General features: G+C 39.3%; 2 protein-coding genes across 3 annotated transcripts in view; one reads left to right on the forward strand and one right to left on the reverse strand.

The window, feature by feature from the left end:
• Nucleotides 1-330: 330 nt before the first annotated feature.
• On the forward strand, nucleotides 331-6479 carry LOC143885535 (MEF2BNB-like protein). The gene is made up of 4 exons (XM_077389752.1): nucleotides 331-584; nucleotides 726-838; nucleotides 4948-5117; nucleotides 5784-6479. The coding sequence occupies exons 1-4, from the start codon at nucleotides 548-550 to the stop codon at nucleotides 6274-6276; spliced, it is 813 nt and encodes a 270-aa protein (XP_077245867.1). The 5' UTR covers nucleotides 331-547; the 3' UTR covers nucleotides 6277-6479.
• A 1916-nt stretch (nucleotides 6480-8395) lies between these two features.
• Nucleotides 8396-19472, reverse strand: part of SAR1 (SUPPRESSOR OF AUXIN RESISTANCE1) — a 66880-nt gene continuing 55803 nt past the window's right edge. For both annotated transcript variants that reach the window (XM_077377264.1, XM_077377271.1), the window contains 5 exons: nucleotides 19234-19357; nucleotides 12129-12236; nucleotides 11695-11835; nucleotides 8749-8922; nucleotides 8396-8632 (listed from right to left, as the gene is read on the reverse strand). In XM_077377264.1, the coding sequence (XP_077233379.1) occupies nucleotides 8588-8632; nucleotides 8749-8922; nucleotides 11695-11835; nucleotides 12129-12236; nucleotides 19234-19357 (592 nt within the window). In that variant the 3' untranslated portion in view covers nucleotides 8396-8587. The remainder of the gene's footprint in view (nucleotides 8633-8748; nucleotides 8923-11694; nucleotides 11836-12128; nucleotides 12237-19233; nucleotides 19358-19472) is intronic.

Here is a 19472-nt window from a genome sequence, read left to right on the forward strand (position 1 = left end):
AGGGATAAGGTTGCCTTGGACGAGCAATCTGAGAATCCAATTGACAGGACATATGAGGACGTGTAGTAGGTGTAGTAGGTACCCACAGAACCTATTCCAACCCTCCGACATAGTACTAGGGAGACGTACGGGTGCCCGATAGACTTGTCTATCTTGGCCAGGCTTATAGTATTGTCTGTAACGTGGTCGAGGCCGACCCCCTTATTTATAAGGAGATGATGTAGGTGAATAAGTGGGACCCACCTGTTTGTTATTTTGGACCACCCGTTAGGTGTTATGGGTCCCTTTAGCTACACCGAGAGGACATGGAGGCTAAAGAGCAACCCTAGAGCCATGTTTCCCTGTTTTTGAATCTTAAATGAGCTGAGACAAACCTCAATAAATCCGTTGTAGTTTCTTACCGTCAAGTTTTTTTACAGCACCCTCCTCCGTGGGACCCACTCAGAGTTTTGTTCTTCTCTTTTCTACAACGTTCTTCCTCTCTCTCTCTCTCTCAGAATCCCGATTTTGCAGAATCAGTGATGAACGGCTGTTCTCCTTCAACAAGATGCATGGATTCTCGACCGTTGATGGCTTCATGGACGGTACCCAATTACCCATCTCTCTCTATCTCTCAACCAAAACGTTTCCAATTTCTCTCTCACCCTAATTAGAACTTCATACAGACTCTCTTTTTCTCTTGTGGGTGTTTATGATTTGTGGGTTGTATGCGTATTTTTGGGCAGTGAAGGAATGCTTAGGGGAGATGATAAAGTATGTAGCAAACGAGCCCTCTGTAGGGCTTTACTTTGTCCAACAACACACCCAAAACGCCGTACCTAATTTGATTCATCTTAAGGTATTATTTCTACGCTCATCATATCTTGTTCTCGATTTTCTCTCTTTTCTCTGCCCTTTTTCCTTTTATTTTTTTTTGTAGTGTTTGAGCTTCTATTACAATCAAATTGCAATTTGGGTTTACATCAAACACACCCATTGATATCTATTCCCATCTTGATTAATCTATGTTGTTTTTTTTAAAGGGAATGCCATTTTTGAACTAATAAATCTAAAGGTAGATACACTATGAAACTCTAAAATCTGCTGTCAATGGGCTGGAGGCGTCCATCAAAGTTTGGGTTCATACCATTGTTCTGTTGGATTTTATATCCATATTAAAGTTTCAAATATTAATAATTGGGCTAAGGCTTTTAAGGTGGCTTTTCATATTCCTTGAAATTTATTTAATTGTTTACATTATTAGATTCATGATAAGCTTTGACTATTTGTGAGACTCTTCATGTTCCATTAATGGTGACTCTTTGGTTCTCTCACTAGTGGTGTGCCTTTAGTGCTCTCATTAAGGGTGATTCCAAAATAATGAAGAGACTCTTGGCTAGCTTCTATTAAGAGAGAAAAAAGTACAGCTTTTCTAATAGAGAGAAAAGAGAAGAGATAGTTCTCTACCATTGTTGTGGTGTGAGAAAGGAAAAGCCAACCAAGCGTGAATCCCATATTTTGGTGTGATTTGTTCCACCATTTCTGTGTGAGATTAAGGTCTACACAAGAAGCCTCAAAGTGTTTTGTAGAGCCCGATTTGCTTAACTAGAGAGACTCGAAGCTTTGCCTTCAAAGTGTTTGGTAGGTGCACACCAACACTTAATTGTTGTTCCTGGAAACAGTTCGGTTGTCAGATTCTTTCACCGGAATATGGCCGAATAACGTTTTAAGCGAAGCATTCGAGGACGTACAACAGCTCTACAGTTATTGAGGATTATTTATTCATGGTTTGGTCTTTTCACTTTTCTCTAAGATCATATTATTGCAGTTTTCATTTTATAGTTTCCCTATTTGCACCAACATGTTTCATAGTGTAGATGCAGGTCAGAACGTGGCCAAAACAAATCCTAGGAGACTCGGGACAATTCGGTCGAGTACTCGGTTGACACGGCTCAATATTCAGTTGACACGTTCATTACTCGGGGAGAGTCAAAGGAGTTTTGATTGGCATTATAGGGAAAAACACGGACTTGGATATGAACGTGGCCAAGGTAAAAAGGAGTCCACGATGATGTGTGGGAGTTTTGAAACGATGATTCATAAAGGCGTGCCCAATCTAGATCCAAGTCAAATCCAACTACTACTGATTGGATTTAACCAATTCAGACTCAGATAGTAAGACCGGAAGATTCCTAGATGGATGTGAATCTCGCTTCCTGGAGATTCTCTTTGGAAGCTAAGTTCTTCTCGCCAGGGGGGGTGGTTAGGATTTAAGAGTATAGGAACCCATCTACAGGTAAAGTTCATTTGCGTAGAATTCTATTTGTGGTCCTAGATCCCTTTATGAGTCCTTAGTTAGATTTAGCATGGGAAACGGAGAGGGGACATGATTTTGGGTAGTTCTTTGGCTAGGTGAGTCCCTGTTATGCCACGCATTTCCGAACCTATATCTTTTAGCAACCGATAAATGGGCCACCTTGTGCGACTATATGGAGGGTAGGGGGCCGCATTGTGCGACTATATGGAGGGTAGGGGGAATGAGGTTCTTGATTAGGTCATTAGGTTTAGACGAAACGTAAAGGACAGCGAAATAGACAACTTCATTTTATTTTTTTTGAAAAGGTAACAGAATTTTATTGCATAATCCTTAATTATGGCAGGGACAAGATGTCCCCAATCTGGTCAAGGACCAAAACCATTAGAAGATACAGAAAAAACAAAAAGACACTACCAAGGAGATAAAAATTCCTCACAAAATATACAATCCCGATTCCACACCCTCTTTTGCAAGTGCATCCGCCACCGTATTCACCGATGCACAATCATAGGTCTTAGGATTATTACCAAATCCCTAATCTCATCGATCTTGTGCGCTAATCGCCAAGGGCCGCATTGCCGATTTGACGCCAAAGCCATAGTATTAGCCGAGTCCCCTTCGCCTATTAGTGGTCCCAAATTGTTCACCAGATACCATTTAAGACCGTATAAGTGCAGTTACCTCCGCCTCGTTGGCGTCGCAGAAGCCGGCCGGCCCAGAATAGGAGAAGAGAGAAGCACCGAAATGGTTCCTTATAATGCCACCGATTCCCGCCAAACCGGGATTTCTAATCGAACTCCCATCAAAATTCAATTTGAACCATCCATCGGGTGGTGGCAACCATTCGGGTGCAATCACATTTTTATTCCGCTTCTCACGAATTACCGTCGACCAATTACGCAGAATGACCCATGCCGAGTAAGGCGTCCCGCCCCTTGCCAGCTCCCACCCGATAATGGCAAGTTTAATGTCGAGCGTAATATGGTGACGTGATCTCGATACGCCACCAAAGATGCGATTGTTGCGTTCCTTCCATAATAACCATGTGGTTGCAAACGGAACCGCTCTCCACATAGATTCTCCCAGACAACTATGAAAGGCCCCTTCCCAATCAACATTAACCTCAGAAATGCTTCTTTGGAATACCCATTGCATACCAAAAAATTTGATGATGTTCATCCAAACAAGGAATGAGAAAGGGCAGTGAAATAGACAACTTCATCTCGTTAACATAACGGTTCTTCTCAGTATGTCGTATTTGTCCGCTACAAAAGAGTGTGATTCCAGATATATGAGGCTCCTTCTCAGTTTGATCTTTTTTGAGGAAAAAAAGGAACACGCTTCTCAAGACTCTGGAAAGCAACACGGGTGAAGCCACTTGTAACCGACTCAAAAATGGTGATTTACCTTGGCCAGCAATTGGTGCATCTTTTGCGAGAAAAAAGGAGGAATCCTTCAATCATCTTATGATACATTGTCTTTTCCCTCATCGGTTATTGGTTCGGACTCTCTTTGGCATTTCAACGATCAATCAAGAATATTATTCTACATTAGAGTGGAGGACCCTTGGTAGATCAGGAAAAATACTTCGGGGCCTCGTTCCTTATGTATTGATTTGGCTTATATGGAATGAGGGAAATAGTCGTATCTTTAAAGTAAAAAGAGGCACTTGGGAAGGATAACGTTATAAATCAAATATATCTCATTCTTTGGGGAAGAATTTCACCAACATTCTTAGAAATTGGAGTATTATTATATGGGAAAAAAGTTTGGAAAATAGAGTTATTCCAAAATGGCGCCCTCGCCTAGTGGATGGATCAAGTTTAACTTTGATGTGAATTTGAAGCTAATCCAGGTCGTACAGGTATTGGCGGTATATATCGTGATTTGGATGGACGTTCTTTATTTACTTTGGTCCTGGTGGGTATATGCCACTCCAATGAGGCGAAAGCAACATCCCTTCTTTGGGGATTCAGATTGTATGCTGACTCTATGTATAGTCCCTCAGTCATCGAAGGTGATTCTTAATGTCATCGCATGGACAACAAAAAATTAAGTGTCCTTGGAAACTGGCAGGTGTTATTGCTGAAATTAGAGATCTGTATTCCAAATTAAATTCAGAATTTTAGCATATGTTGAGGTCTACTAATAAACAAGCAGACACATTGGCTAAAAGGAATGAAAAAGGGCGAACTGGTTATTGTCAATTCCAGGAGTGTTGTTAGCTCCTAGATAGGATTTTGGGTTTGGCTTACTAATCTTGTATCTACTGTGTTCCTCTTTGGAGCGCCTTTTCCCTCTTTTTTTTGAAAGATAAGCACAGGTTTGGGCAGATCAAGCCAGGTGCAACTGCTTTGAGGAGCTGATTTAAGCCTCAGGCAGTTGGACCAATCCATGATTAGAAAAATGAGTAGATTAGGTTTTATAAAACCCAATCCTAATTACAGTTGTCCTCTTGTGGCATAAGTAACATGGTAAATTTGCAGTCTGCCATGAATTATTCTTCAAAATTAGATGTCAACTGAAGAATTAGTCCTTTTTCTTATTTTAAATTAACTGCATTCTTTTTCTGTCTATCATTATTCATTGATGGTTCTGTGTTGTTTATAGACATTAAATATTGTGGCATTGCCGCGCTTCTACTTTTGTAGGATAAAGTAGTGGAGTCGTCACGTGAAGTAACCCTGCACACAGAAGACTTGGAGGATTCTATCTGCGCCGTGAGGTCAATGAAAGACTGCGGTTTCATCATTGCTGATGAGATGATTAAAGACATCAAGAAATCTTTCCTTACGATGTCAACATCACAGCCCAAAAAAGGGTAAGACCTGTGTGTGTGTGTGTGTGTGTGTGTGTGTGTCCAGTTATTTAAAGCTTCAAAACCACCGAATCTGAGGGGTGTGTGTGTGTGCGCGCGCCACTGCTCAAAATGTTAGGAGTTGCAATGTGGTGGTCATGGGTTAACCCCAGCCTCACCACCAAAGATCTACAGTGATACTTGCTGTTCTTGTGACATTTAAAATAGTTGAGTAGCTTTTTCTAATAGGCTCCGTTTCTTTTGATGTAAAAATGGACGTAAAATTTGTTTTATGCCCATTTTTACATCGTAAACAAATTTTACGTCTATTTTTATGTCGAAAGAAACGAAGCCTAAGTTTAAAACTCTAAAATCAAGATTACATCACGGGACGTCCCGCAGTTGTAACATCTATTATGCTATCCCTAAATTGGTAAATTGGAAAGCACAGCTCTTCTATATTTCCAGAGAATAACATTGTTGTTGTTTCTGAAAAATGTGTCTCATTTCTGGCCGTCGGACGACCTTTTCCTTGGTTAAATATTCTCAATTGAAACAGCCTTCGTTCTTTGTTAGTTATGCTGCTGATTAGCAATTCCAAACTTGATGCTAACCACCTGAATTGAACACAAAACTAGTACTAATAGGAACTTATACTTGCTCATGAGTCTGAAAAATGTGAAAATTCAGGTTGATCCGTAATGCGAGTTCAAGTTTTCAGATGGGTCGAAGCAGCTCTTGGAGGCCAGCAGGATATAATTACAGTATAGGAGGCAGTGAAAAGGATGAAAGAAATAATAGCAGTTACCTGTCCACAGTTTTGAACTCAGCAAAGCAGAGAGCAGCAGCTATTAGATGGCCCCAAATTGATTCTACTCAATTTAGAAACCCAACAGCTGAGAGGTTTGTGTCCTCTCCAACTCCACAAGTGTTGGTGATATCTGCGGGCACCGATTTGGAGGTTGATGAGTTGCCTGTGTCGAGCTCGATCGCAGATGAGCAGATTGATGAACCAACTAGAGAGTCTAGAAGCACATTAACCCATGATTTATTGTCAAGGCCGGAGAATTATGAGAAGTTTAAATCTGATCAAGAAGCCAAACTAGAGGAATGGCTTGATGCCCATGACAACTCGCTGACAATTCGTAGTGGAGTAGAAGCAAATGAGGCAAACCCACTTTAGATTTCTAAGAATATACAAAGAGATGATGTTCATATGGATGATAGAACCTGGTAAGTACTGTTTAATAATAATGTTTAGTATAATCACTGTTTAATGATTGACGGCTGCTTATTCCTTGTGTCTTGAGATCTATATTTTCTTTGCTCTGTTGAGCTATCACTTCTCTATATTATAATTGGAAAGCAATTTTCTTTTTCTTGGTTCATCATGATTTGTTGGACATTAGGATCACATTAGCCTTGTTTTGTAGCCTTAGGTTGAGGGAACTTGGCTGTCAGGTTAACCGTGGTTCAACTTGGGCCAGGTTGGGTCGGGTTTAGGCCAACCCTAGCCCAACCCGAGGTAGCATTCCCTCAACCTTAACAGTTAACCCGACCTCAGCGGCTCCATCACAAAGCTAACATGATTGTCGTTGGCAGTTAAATACAGTGTGATCTGGTTGGTCTTGTGAATGGACCATAGCTTAAAAGTAACTGCAATCAGGTGGTGTATTTTGGTTTAACTTTTGCTCATTTCGTTCAATTTCCTTTTGATTTCTTCAATTATATTGCTAACATGATTTCCACACACCCAGGTTATGGATCATTATATCAACAATCACTGTAAAGGCATCAAATGTAAAGTGGAGAAAAAAATTGGTGTTCAACAGGATCTCAGAATGGTTAGGTGTAAATTATGTACCTTCATGAAGCTATTAATAGGGGTGTCAATGGGCAGGAACTAAAACTTTTATCTTTTTAATTGGGCTGGGCAATGTTTGGGCCTATCCAATTGTGTGCACCCCCACCATATGCGTTACCCACATGTGCCATCTGCTTAGGCCCTGTTAGTTTTGGTGAACTGATTTTGAGTCCAAAACTGATTATTGGACACAAGATCAAACACAACTTTGAATCCAATTATCAGTTTTGGACTCAACATCAATTCGCAAAATTCATAAGGAACAGCGCCTAATTGCATTTAGTTTTGTGTCCAGTAATCAGTTTTGTACTCAAAAATCAATTCTCAAAATTGAAAACAAACATGGCCTTCGTGCTATCCACAACTTCAGTTCGATCGACATTTTAGTGATGGAATTGTTTAAAGAAAATCATGAGTCCAAATCTCCCTAGATAAAAGGACACTTCATTTTGAAAAATATGGTTGGGGCCTACAGCTGGGCCTTAATGTTACTAGACTGTGCCCCAAAAATCATTTCCATAGGATGATTGCAACCCTCCAATCTATAAAGGTTTCCATAATATGCAGTTTCTCTTTAGATCGGAGGGCTAGGATCGTCCTATGGAAATTATATTTCATCAAATGGACAGTTTGGATCATCCTATGGTGTGGGCCGTACAATTCATTTTGAAATATATGGGCGGTGCCTACCTTGTTCAAATATTTAATCAAATTAATTGTTGGGCCCACCAACTGTTCATGTTGCAGAGAGACAGACCGGTTTCTAGTTGTGTTGTACGTAGACGGAGAGGGGGACTTGTCCTAGAAAGAGGGTAATTTATCACTAACATTGCCAATAAGCTATCAACAGCAAAGGACAGAAGTTTAAAATAGGAGAGTCCCAATATCAATTCAAAGTGTTCTTACAGAGCAGGCAAAAGTACAAATGCGGCCACTGGCTGAATGATTCAAACCATTTAATTTCTAAGCCTTGCTATGGACGGGCGATTGAACAAAATCCAGTTCCGTTTGGACAGTTATAGTCCTTCAATATGCTGTCAATAAAGGGATGGTGAGAAAAAAAAGAGTGTAAGCCTCTACAAATTGGAGAGGTAGAATCGAAGAATCATTCAATAAGTGTAGATTTCGTTCCATGGCCCATCCATAACAAAGCGCGCGCCCCCCCCCCCCCCCCCCCCCCCCGACACACACACACGCCCGCCCCTCTTAATAAAGTATGCTTCAAAACCCTTACTATCAGGGTCCCTCCCCTTTTCGTTGCAAAGTTTAACCACCCATAGGAAAAATTGAGGGGGATTGGGGGGTAAACCTCTTGAAAGAGGTTGTCATTATCGACTTCCTAATCTAAATATTGATATGGTCAACCTGTACAGAAATAAGCATCAAACAACCATTCCCTGAAAATATTGCAAAATGGGTCCATCTAGAAGCATGTAGATGAAGCACACTAATGCCCAAAAGGGTAACTGATGTTCATTAACTAAGGTCACAGCTACAGTTTAACCTTGCTCTGCATTTTGGCATAAATGGCTATCATGTTTTCTGTTAATTGACAACACAAAGTTGATTACAACAGGAATTTACAAAAGTTCAACCGACATTATAACTGCCTAAAGTGTGACAAAATTTCTTACTGGAGAGCAGACGCTAGTGCGTCATCTGAGTCCACCTTTATCTGCAAACCAGGGAATTAAAAAAGACTCTAAGTTTACAACTGTAGCGAATGAAAAATCAATCCAAAATGCATTTGTTTAAAAGATGAAAACAAGAGAAAAGAAAAGAAACTCTTACTTGTTTCAGGTGGTTCAGCAAAGCTCCATGTAACAGCTTTTTGAGCGTGTCACATTGATCAACCATATGGCCAGAACTTCTCAACTCCTCAAGTTGGCACCACAACTGCTCTATCGCTGTGTATGGGAAGCAAATTGCAGACATTCTTTTCCGATTAATGATGTCAGCTGGCCGCTGTAACAGGGGAACAAAGATAGCCTTCACTCAGTAGTTCACATATAGACTATGGCACATTACAGAAGTCCAAATAGACAAAATACGCATACATTTAGCTAGAATGTGTGTTTACCCAAGTTTCTTTGAAAACTGGTGATACAAAGGACAGAGAAAAATATTGTCTTTGCAAAATGAATTCTCTCCCATTTAGAGAAGGAACTCTAATGAAAGATTCCATCTCTAATTTGCTCGTGTGTTTCATGTTTCTTTCGAAACTACAGGTGTGGGGACGATTAACTTGAAAAGATATGAGAATAGGGAAGAGAAGAGAAACAAACATCTCTAAAAGTAAAATGTGTGTTTACCCAAAACATTTGGAGGAATAGGTGTGGAGAGTAAGGAACAGAGCTCTTCTAGGTAAGTGGACTTGGAGAGTGGGCATGCAAAAAAAAACAATAGAGTTGCCTAAAAGGGGTAGGCTAGGGAGAAAGTGGAGTTCTTGCAGAACATTAGGCTTATTGAAGAGGATTTTGGATTTTGTAGAAGATTTGTGGATGGATAACATTCCATTGTACCATGTTTTTCCTAGCTATGATGCATTGATTCTATTAGGAATAACCTTCCATTGTACCATGTTTTTCCTAGCTATGATCATGGATTTAAATTTAGACCGAAATCCGAATTTTCGGACCAAAATTTCGGATTTCGGTCCATGCCGAAATCAAAATGCGGAATACACGAAATGGTATTTTATTGGCGAAATTTGGATGTTCCGTGTATTTCGCCGAAATGAATGAAATGGAGTGAGAATCTTCACGCCAGATAAGCATTGGAAGGGTGGTTTTGTCATTTTAAGGAAAACAAAAGCCAAAAAATTAGGAAAAGATTACGAGTAGATTTTATAGGGCGGGATTTTATATGATAGAATCCCGTAGGATCTAGTATTTTTTAAAAAAGTACTATAATGCTTACACCATAGGATGATCGAAACCGTCCATTGATGGGCAGAAATGTAAACATGTTTCGGGCTAAATGTAAATACGTTGATTGGGAATAAAAATATAGTTTTTTAACGTTATACCAAAATTTCACCCGAAATTACAGAAATTTTGGCCGAAATTTTGGCAATTTCACTGAAATTTAGTATTAAAAAATATTGTTTTTTAATTGTGTACAGGATTTCGACTGAAATTTCGAAATTTCGCTTAGGGGCGAAACACATTCCGAAACCTAAATTTAAAACCATGGCTATGATGCAATGATTCTATTAGATAGACAAATTACTTGTGTCCATTTCTAAAACTCCATGGATCAACCACAAAACTTCCAGATTTGCAATTTTTTTTTTTAAATTTCACACTCACTCACACATACACACAAAGCGTTAAAGGCTCCGTTAATAGAAGGTTACCAAAGCCGATTCACAGCCAATTACCAGAACCAAGCGAAGAAAGTGGAGGCACGAAGAAAGGGTCGTCTCTCTTTCTCTCTCTAAAACCTATTCTTCGTCTAATCTCTCTCTCTCTCTCTCTCTCTCTCTCTCTCTCTCTCTCTGGTGCAAACGCAGAGGTTCGCGGGAAACTACGAAAAACTTAGGAGCTTAATGGGTTTTCCTTCCCATGTAAAATAGTTCAATGGAGAACTTAAGAGTGCATTATAATAAATATAATACATTTCACATGCATTTCATATAAATATAATTATGTAACGTACACTGATATAGTATATCATTAATACACTTACGGTTTTGGTTTCTCTTTGTGTTTTAGTTTCGCTATGGTTTTTGGTGGGGATGGAAACAAAAATATTTTGATTGTTTCGTGTCGGTTTTGGAGGAAATTTAAAGTGACTTTCCAAGGATCCATCCATCTTTTGACTTCATGATATCAGAGCAAGCTCAATCATGATCCCAGAGGAGAACATTTCTAGATCAACCAACCACCTTGAAGAAATAATGTTTTGAATCCAATTATTTTTTGTCTTCTACGCATGATTTGTATGGTCTAAGTCAGGCATGCAGCCATTAAAAAAAAAAGTAAAAAAGTCAGGCATGCAAGGATACGACCGATGTCTGTTGAAACGGTCTTCCTACATATTACCTTTGACCACCCGATGTTCATAAGTTGTACCACTTCATGTATTGTCATCACTTGTACATGTCAGCGACACTAATTTTAAAATGATGCTGTTACCACTCTTTGTAAATAATTTTTGAAAAAAAAAAGATTTAGAAAAACTTTTGTCATTTCTTGACCCGCGATGTCTAATTGAGATATACATTGCAGATTAGGGATTTATAGGCAAGAACACCAGTTTAAAAACATTATTATAAATATTAATTCATAATCACAAAAATTGACACTTAAAAACTAAAAGATATACCCAACTATTTCTTATAGGACAGTACGCGTGAATACAAATGAGAATTTTTCATGGATAAATTGGGGCCCTATTATGAAATGGTCAAGTTAAAACTCATAGAACATGAATCCCCACATCCAAATTTGTCGTCAGACAACAAGTTTAACAGCATGCCATCTATATTATTAAAAAATGCAGTTTCATGTTCATAGGGAGAGATAAACTGTCACTTTTAACCTGATAACCATCCTTAAATGTGGAGATAATGATAATTGAATCTGTAAAAAACGGATAGATATCTACAAAAGTACCAGTGAAAGCAAATATTGAAGCAATAAGACACTAAGATGCTAAATGGACAACTAATGCTTATCAGGCAATAATGATGTTTGCAGCACTAGTATTATTGTGAAAAGGGTAAATAGTTACCAGGGATGCAAATGATTCAATGTACTCAAGCAACAAATTTGTAGCTTCTGTATACCGACCATAATCAACATAGAGACGGAATAAAGTCGCAGGTTCTGGTTCATGGCCAGACATCCCCCAAGATGTCACCCTACGTCCACCCTGTTACATCTCATATGAATATGTCAGACACACACACACGAATGCAAAATATGTAATCTATTGTCAATGAAAAGTGTGGAACCAATATTTCCAAAAAGAAAAAAACCACATGAATTCCAAAATGCGAGTAAAATGCTATAAGCATCCATTAAATAAGCTATGAAATTTCCCCAAATTGAAACCATCTTCTCAGGGTTATTTCCCTCAACTTTTAGAATCCAATTTGGCTTCCCTCATGTTTCTGAAAGTTAGAATCCTACATTGTTAATCCAAATTAATGTAAGAGAAATTACCTTAAACATATGAACCAACCAAAGGGGCAATTCGATCTGAGGATCAGTATGCAGAAGTGTTTCAGCAACAGTTGCCGGTAATCTCAGGTGCAATTTTTTGTATTTCCCCTGTATACAATGATTACACTAGTAAAAGAGATGCAGAGACAAGTAAAGATGTGTAGACATACGGAATCTCAAATCTAGATGATATCCTTTGTGCACAAGGGCAGACCAGTAAACAACTTTGGAAACTACAAGTAGTCTTCCTAAGCATATCCATTTTCACTTATAAACTGAACTGAGTCAAAAAGTGTCATGAGTAGGCTGAACGGTATATCGTCAAAGCCTTTAATATATCTATGAAATTAGGTCATTGGTGGTTACCTTCCATTCAAGTATTAGACATGAATTCTACTAGTACTTTTAGAAATTATCATAAGCATCATTGGCATATAATGCAAACGAGTGTAGAAAATCTACACAAGCAAATATGAAGAAACAATAAACACTTATATCCCTCAAACCCTCTCCTCCTCAAGCTAATTTGCATGATCACTGCACTGAAAGCTTTTCCAAGAGAAAGAATGTCTTTCACCTGATAGGCTTTGGTGAGAGTATCTAGAACCTGTTCACCATATGAAACATAGAGTGGATTTATCTGACAAACTTGACTTTTCTCAACACACACATAAATATATAACTGTTCTTGCACAAGCGTGCAGGTAAGCTTACCTGCACACGAGTGCAGAAACAAGGTGGGGGCCCACATTTTTGGGGGGTCCAAAGCATTCACTTGGCAGGCCCTTCCATGGGTAGGGTGTGGCCCAGAAATCAGCCCCATTGGATCATTTGTGGAGGGGAAAAATGGGCAGAAACATGGACACAAAGTGTATGTCCATTCCTCCCCCCCCCCACCACCTTTGATTGGGTTAGGACGATCCAATGGGGCTGATTTTTGGGCCACACCATATCCATGGAACGGCCTTCCAAATATGGTTTTGCTCCCCCCAAAAATGTGTCCATGTTTTTGCCCAGTTTTTCCCCTCCACAAATGGTAGGGTTAGGATGATCCAATGGGGCTGATTTTTAAGCCACACCCTATCCATGGAAGGGCCTTCCAAGTGAATGCTTTGAACCCCCACCCTGTTTTTGCACTCGTGTGCAGGTAACTTACCTGCACACTTGTGCAGGAACAATTCTCTCTCTCTCTCTCTCTCTCTCTCTCTCTCTCTATATATATATATATATATATGAGTTAAGTGAAGCTACACATATGTGTAGCTAACTTAGCTACACCAACGGCTTAAAATACAGTGGGCCCACATTGTTTGGGTGATCCAAACCATTCATTTGATAGGCCCTTACATTGATAGGGTATGCCCAAAAAATCAGCTCCATTGGATGATCCCAACCCTTCAAACTATGGAGGCAAAAATGGACAGATTTGTGAAGGTTTTTACACGTCCATTTTTGCCTCCACAAATCGTAGGGTTGGGATGATCCTATAGAGCTGATGTTTTTGGCACACCCTATCTATGTGAGGGCCCATCAAATGAATGGTTTGCATCACCCAAACAATGTGGGGCCCACTGTATTTTAAGCCGTCGGTGTAGCTAAGTTAGCTACACGTATGTGTAGCTACACTTTCTCTCTCTCTCTCTCTCTATATATATATATTTATTTATTTTTATTTTATTTTTTTGAAAGATGACAAATTTCATTAATATTCAGAAAGCATTCGGGACCCGGAGTCCCATCCTGCAATACAAAATATTAAGATGAATTGGCATGGGATACCCGAAGCCAGTTTAAACGTAGCCAAATAAGTTACAAAAAACCAACTATTCCTTTCCTCTATTGTACTACACATAATTCTTGAATTACACCTGATTCTAATGTGCACATAATCCTTTCCTCTATTCCTTTGTCTATTCATTTCTTGACTAATAACATAAAGGACTCCCAGACCAAAGTGCCTCGGCTAGTGAAAGACCATGGTCTCTCAAGCTATTGAGGAGCTAAATCTTTTCTCAACTTATCTAGGATCTGAAATTACCTAGCGCAGAGATTGACCCCTACGAAACATTCATTCTAGCAAACATTCTCTCTCTTTCTCTCTCTCTCTCTCTCTCTCTCTCTCTCTCTCTATATATATATATATATATATATATATATATATATATATATATATATATATATATATATATATATACACACCATGGTAAACTTGCTTGAACATTGTACTTCGCATCAACAAAGATCATAGATGGAGTTTAAGGTATCAAATATAAATAAAAACATTTGTTGATCCAGCAATGAAAACTTTCATTCAATTTGTAAGGTAAGAAGAGAGAGAGAGAGAGAGAGAGAGAGAGAGAGAGAGAGAGAGGACAAGACTGGCCTCCATTAATAATATTGGCACGAGCAAGGCAGAGCCCCATGAGGAACCTTCGAACCCAGCTCCTCTCCTAGAGTTGTAAGAACTCTTTGCAGTACTAGCCTCAAATTGTCGAGCAGACAACATATCCTGCTGGACCTGTTCAGTCTATATTAGAATGCCCTTGCTCCCTTGTGTATACCGGTATAGGTCAAATTCAACCCTGAACGTTCTAGCTTGGTTGGCTGGTTGATAAATCTTTTTAAGGTAGTTCCAAATCTCACAGCATGTCTTGTATGGCTTGACATTAAACACAATCGAAGGTTCAGCCTAGTTGAGAAGCAAAGTGATGATGCAAGCAAGTTCATTTTCCATTGATTGATTTATTTATTTTTCGATTGGCAGTTTGACATTAGTTCCTATGAACATGCATGAGAGCCATTTCCCTTCAATGAAGAGGCTGAAAATCGAAAGATCCGGTTTTGGCAGATTAGAGATCTTTCGATTTTTAACATCTAACGACTAGAAGAGATGCAGGAAAGACAAAGACACAAAGCAAGAAACATAATATTTACGTGGTTCGGCAATTTGCCTACATCCACAAGAGGAGACTTTTACTATTTCGATTAGGGTTACAAACTATCTTTTCTACCTATTCTCTTAGCCAAGAAAATGCCCCAAAAACTCACATCGGTAACCTTAATATGTGGCTTATATACTAATGCCACTACATCAAGAATTACTGAAATAACAACATCTGCATTTCGCACATTAGTCATCTAGGATGATGAATCATTGCCAGAATATAAGACATCTGTAGAACAGAAGACACGAAATTGAAAATACGTAGAGATTAAGAAGATCCATCGAACTTAACAGTGATTTTTTTCCCCAACTTATAGGCCATAATTGCTACCTCAAGGAATGAATTGTTATAATGTAGTTAATGAATTATCAAGATCACATGAACTAAGGAGATATCAGCCTGCTACTACTCAAAGATTTAATATCGGAAAATTGCAAGATCTTAATACCATAAGTCATTAATCATAACATCCATCCCCTCATAACAAAATGCCATATGCATAGCAGATTTGTCTCATGAATCCACAATCAAACTGTCAAATATATTCTAGGTAGCTGACATACGGACAAAGCATATGAGATCCAAGTTTCAAAGCAAGAGAAAGATGAAGAGAGTAAAGGAGACAACGAGAGTCTGAAATCAAAGGTGAGGAAGACAACCACAAGCATGGCTAAAAGCAAGGGTGACGCAGAGGGCCAAGTGGGTGACAGAAAGCGATTGCAGTGCAGAATGCCACAAGTGGCCGAAAGCAATTGTAATGTAGACAGCCATTCGCCCCCTTGTAGATAGTTAGCTAATTTTTCTAGTTTCTAGGGTAGTTAGTCTATAAAAAAAATAGAAAAAAAAAGGAAGGGGAAGATGGACCTTAGTGTTCTGAAGGTTGCAAGTTAGCCGAAATTTCGTTGAAAGAATTCACCATGCTTCATAATATATGGCCACTTGAGGCTCTGAGCTAAATGGAAGCTGTGAACATCTGCTGGGAACTTGATTCCCCTGGGCTCAATTTCAACTACGGTTTCGTTAGATATCTTACAACTAGAATCCCTCTTTTTTACGATCCGGTTCCTCCACCACCGCGAACCCCAGTTAGGTTCAGGCATGATACACTTTTTAGTTGTTGGGAGGACCCTATACAGCTTCACTGTTCCCCGGGATTGGCTTTGGGCCTTTCCTGCGCAGCTTAGGTGGAGGGCGAAGAAGGCCTCCTTGCGGGGGGGGGGGCAAGCCATCATTGACCCGCCTGCGACCTCCTGAGTTTGGCTCTCTAAGACTTTAGGGTCATTCGCTTAGGGTGTAATCCTTCCATAGAGGTTTTCTTGTCTTCAAAAGGCTGAGAAGATATCTTTTTAGGGTGTATCTGGAGGCTGTTAGAAGTATAAGATTAGGGAAGTGTCTGGGAGACTGTTTACAACATTTTGTGATCCTCTAGGGAAAGACTGCCACCGTTATGTAGCAAGGATACTGAAATTTGTCTATATTCAGATGGGCAACAATTTGAACCAGTCTTGGCTAGAGAGATTATGTCTTTCGCTTAGACTGGATCTTTGTCAAGATCTTCCTGCTTTGCTATTCTATCTCTTCGAGGTGTGGTGATTTTATCAGAGGTTTGAATACTGGGCGACTGTTAATATCGGTGTTAATAGGACTAATGGGGTTTAGCTTGTAAAAAGGACTGATGATAAAGAGAGATGCACTTGGAGCTTTAAAACATTTTTTGCCAATGGCATGATGAAGGAGAAGAAATATTGTTGCAGTTTGCTTTGTTTTGCTTGTTTTACTATCTCCTGGTTCCGGGTATGCCCGATCCAGCTCTTGTTGATATTTTGTAACACGGTATGGGACTCCTGGTCCCCAATGTTATTCTAATATCAATGGAATATGTCAATTTTCAAAAACAAATGTAGACAACCATACAAGTGGCTGAAAGCAGGGTATGCAATTCACCACAGTGGTTGGCGACAAGTAAAAGAGAATGAAAATGCAAAAGAAAAGATCTGAAGTTTTAAATTGGGTTAAGCAAAGAAGGGGTCAGAGGGGTAAATGGACAAATCTAAAGTATTTAACGGCACTTTAGGGCAGATCTAGAGGTTGTAAGGATAGATCAAGGATATTGAGATATAGATCTACGCATTTGAGTGGGTGAAACTGGCTGATATATGGTGTCAAATGTGTTGGGGTCTTAAAACCTTATATTAGACCCCAATTCCTTCACTTTTTTTTCCTCCTATAAGGATGTTAATACATTCATATGGATTGCTATGTTAACGGATATTTGCACAAAGATTTGAAACATTCCTTTGTTTTGCAAAACAGACTTACTCATATATAGCAGGGATGATCAATTTTCTCAGCCATTCTTTTGAATCCTTTGCATCAAATCAACATGAACCCCCTCCTCCTTAGGGCTGCAACTCGGGTCGGGCGGGTCGGGTTTTGGAGAACCCAACCCTACCCGAGAAATATCTCGGGTCGGGTTTTTTTCGGAAAACCCACGATTCCCAAACCCGGCCCTACCCATGATAAATCTTGAGTCGGGTTTTTTCACGTTGACGCAATTTTTTAAGGAAAATTCTTGTTTGGCAAGGCAACTCAACTCATAGAAGCAGAAATTACACTCACATTACACTTGAATCAAACAATGATGTCATTACACTCACATTACACTTGAATCAAACAATGTTGTAATCAAACAATGTTGTAATTACAATCAAACAATGCTGAATCAAACACTTGAATCAATTCAACTCATAGAAGTAGAAATTATACTCACATACAATAACAGTGGGTGCGTGGGTTTTCACTTTTAACTTTTAACTAACAATAGAAAAAAATGTACATACTATAACTTATGTAACTCGGTCGGGCCCCTTCAAACCCGGCTCGACCCGAAACCCTTGAAACCTGAACCCAACCCAGGCTATTTTCGGGTCGGGTCAATGTGGGTCGGGTAAAACCCGGCTCGAGTTGCAGCCCTACTCCTCCTCCTCTCTCTCTCTCTCTCTCTCTCTCTCTCTCTCTCTCTCACTCTCTCTCTCTCTCTCTCTCTCTCTCTCTCTCTCTCTCTCTACCAACATAAAATATACAACATAAATCGTTCTGGTGTCGGGTTTGCAAGGATACTGTATCATTAACCAGGACCTATGAGTTTACTCAATAACTTCAATTAAATGACAGGGATGATATAGAGCATGCATGCTTGAGCATGTAGGTGTGCTCTATTATGTGCACCTGTGCATGCAGGTTCTATCCCCTGCGATGCATGCAGACACGTACTTCCCATGCTTCCTTGACTTGGATCTGGTAAAAGAGCACGAAACCGAATAGATAAAATTTTGTGCTGTCAAATCATAATAGGGGGGCAAAGCTCCCATCTACAGGATATAGGGAGGTGAAAAACCCACATCTTCATTACTTTAAATTTTCCTTGAGTGTCTGTTTGGTTACACCAAAAATAGAGAAAATCAAACTACAAAGTCAAATTTCCCTTTTCCTAGTATTATTTAGTTGCCATTGACTATTCACATGAGTCCTTGTGGACCCTTTTTACTGTTTGTTTTTCCCCTTAAATCAAGATGAAAAGGAAAGTAAAAAAAATGGGAATCTGATTTCCTTTCCTCCTACTATATTACGTACATCCAAACCAGTGTTTAAAAACGTGGATGCTACGCGGAACGTGACCAAGGTAAATGGGAGTCGACTCGGGCGAGTTCAGAGTCGAGTCAACGAGTTTTTAAAAACTGATCCAAACGGACCTTAAGGAAAAGAGAGTTTTTGCCCCTTTTGGACGGAAAGGATCGAAAGGTAGAAGGCAGCCATTCTTGACTTTTTTCCATGTGGGAAACAGATCTCAAGATCTGGTCACCATGGTCTTTTATGTTGGGTTTATAGTATGGTTTATTGTCATCTCTGTCAAATCATGTTGCCTTTTTTTTATTCCACAAGAGTTTTTATTTTGAAGATTCGGTTATCGCTATCACTGTTCACTGCCACTGGATAAAATCAATACTAGCTCCATGCAAAATCATGAAGAAATGTACCAAAGCGTACATTCCTGAGAAATATGACATTTTATCAGCATGCTTATACCTTTGGGTCATTCAATAAGCAACAGATTATAAAATAACAAAGATAACAGATAATAAAAATGAAAAGCTACATACAAGATACAGCTCGAGTGTTTCCCATTGCTTATTTCCCTTGGAATGATGAATTGCTGTGTCCATATCAATCTTTCCATCAACACGTGATTCATCCCAAGAAGATCCCAATAGAAGACCATGAATCCTGCCATAATTCCCGAAAGATCTAAACATAAGTACCTCAGAACTATTGGTGAAGATTTTAAAAATTAAGCTGCTATAAATCTAAACAGTAAATATGAACGGCATGTTGAAGGGAA

This window comes from Tasmannia lanceolata, unplaced genomic scaffold (assembly GCF_043159265.1).
Source record: "Tasmannia lanceolata isolate RefF3 unplaced genomic scaffold, GAP_Taslan_0.1 ptg000002l, whole genome shotgun sequence".
Classification (NCBI taxonomy): Eukaryota; Viridiplantae; Streptophyta; class Magnoliopsida; order Canellales; family Winteraceae; genus Tasmannia; species Tasmannia lanceolata.

Coding starts and splice junctions, on each gene's coding strand:
- LOC143885535 (XM_077389752.1), top strand. CDS start 548: ATGCATGGATTCTCGACCGTTGATGGCTTCATGGACG. Junction 839..4,947: donor CTAATTTGATTCATCTTAAG/GTATTATTTCTA, acceptor CTACTTTTGTAG/GATAAAGTAGTGGAGTCGTC. Junction 5,118..5,783: donor ACATCACAGCCCAAAAAAGG/GTAAGACCTGTG, acceptor GTGAAAATTCAG/GTTGATCCGTAATGCGAGTT.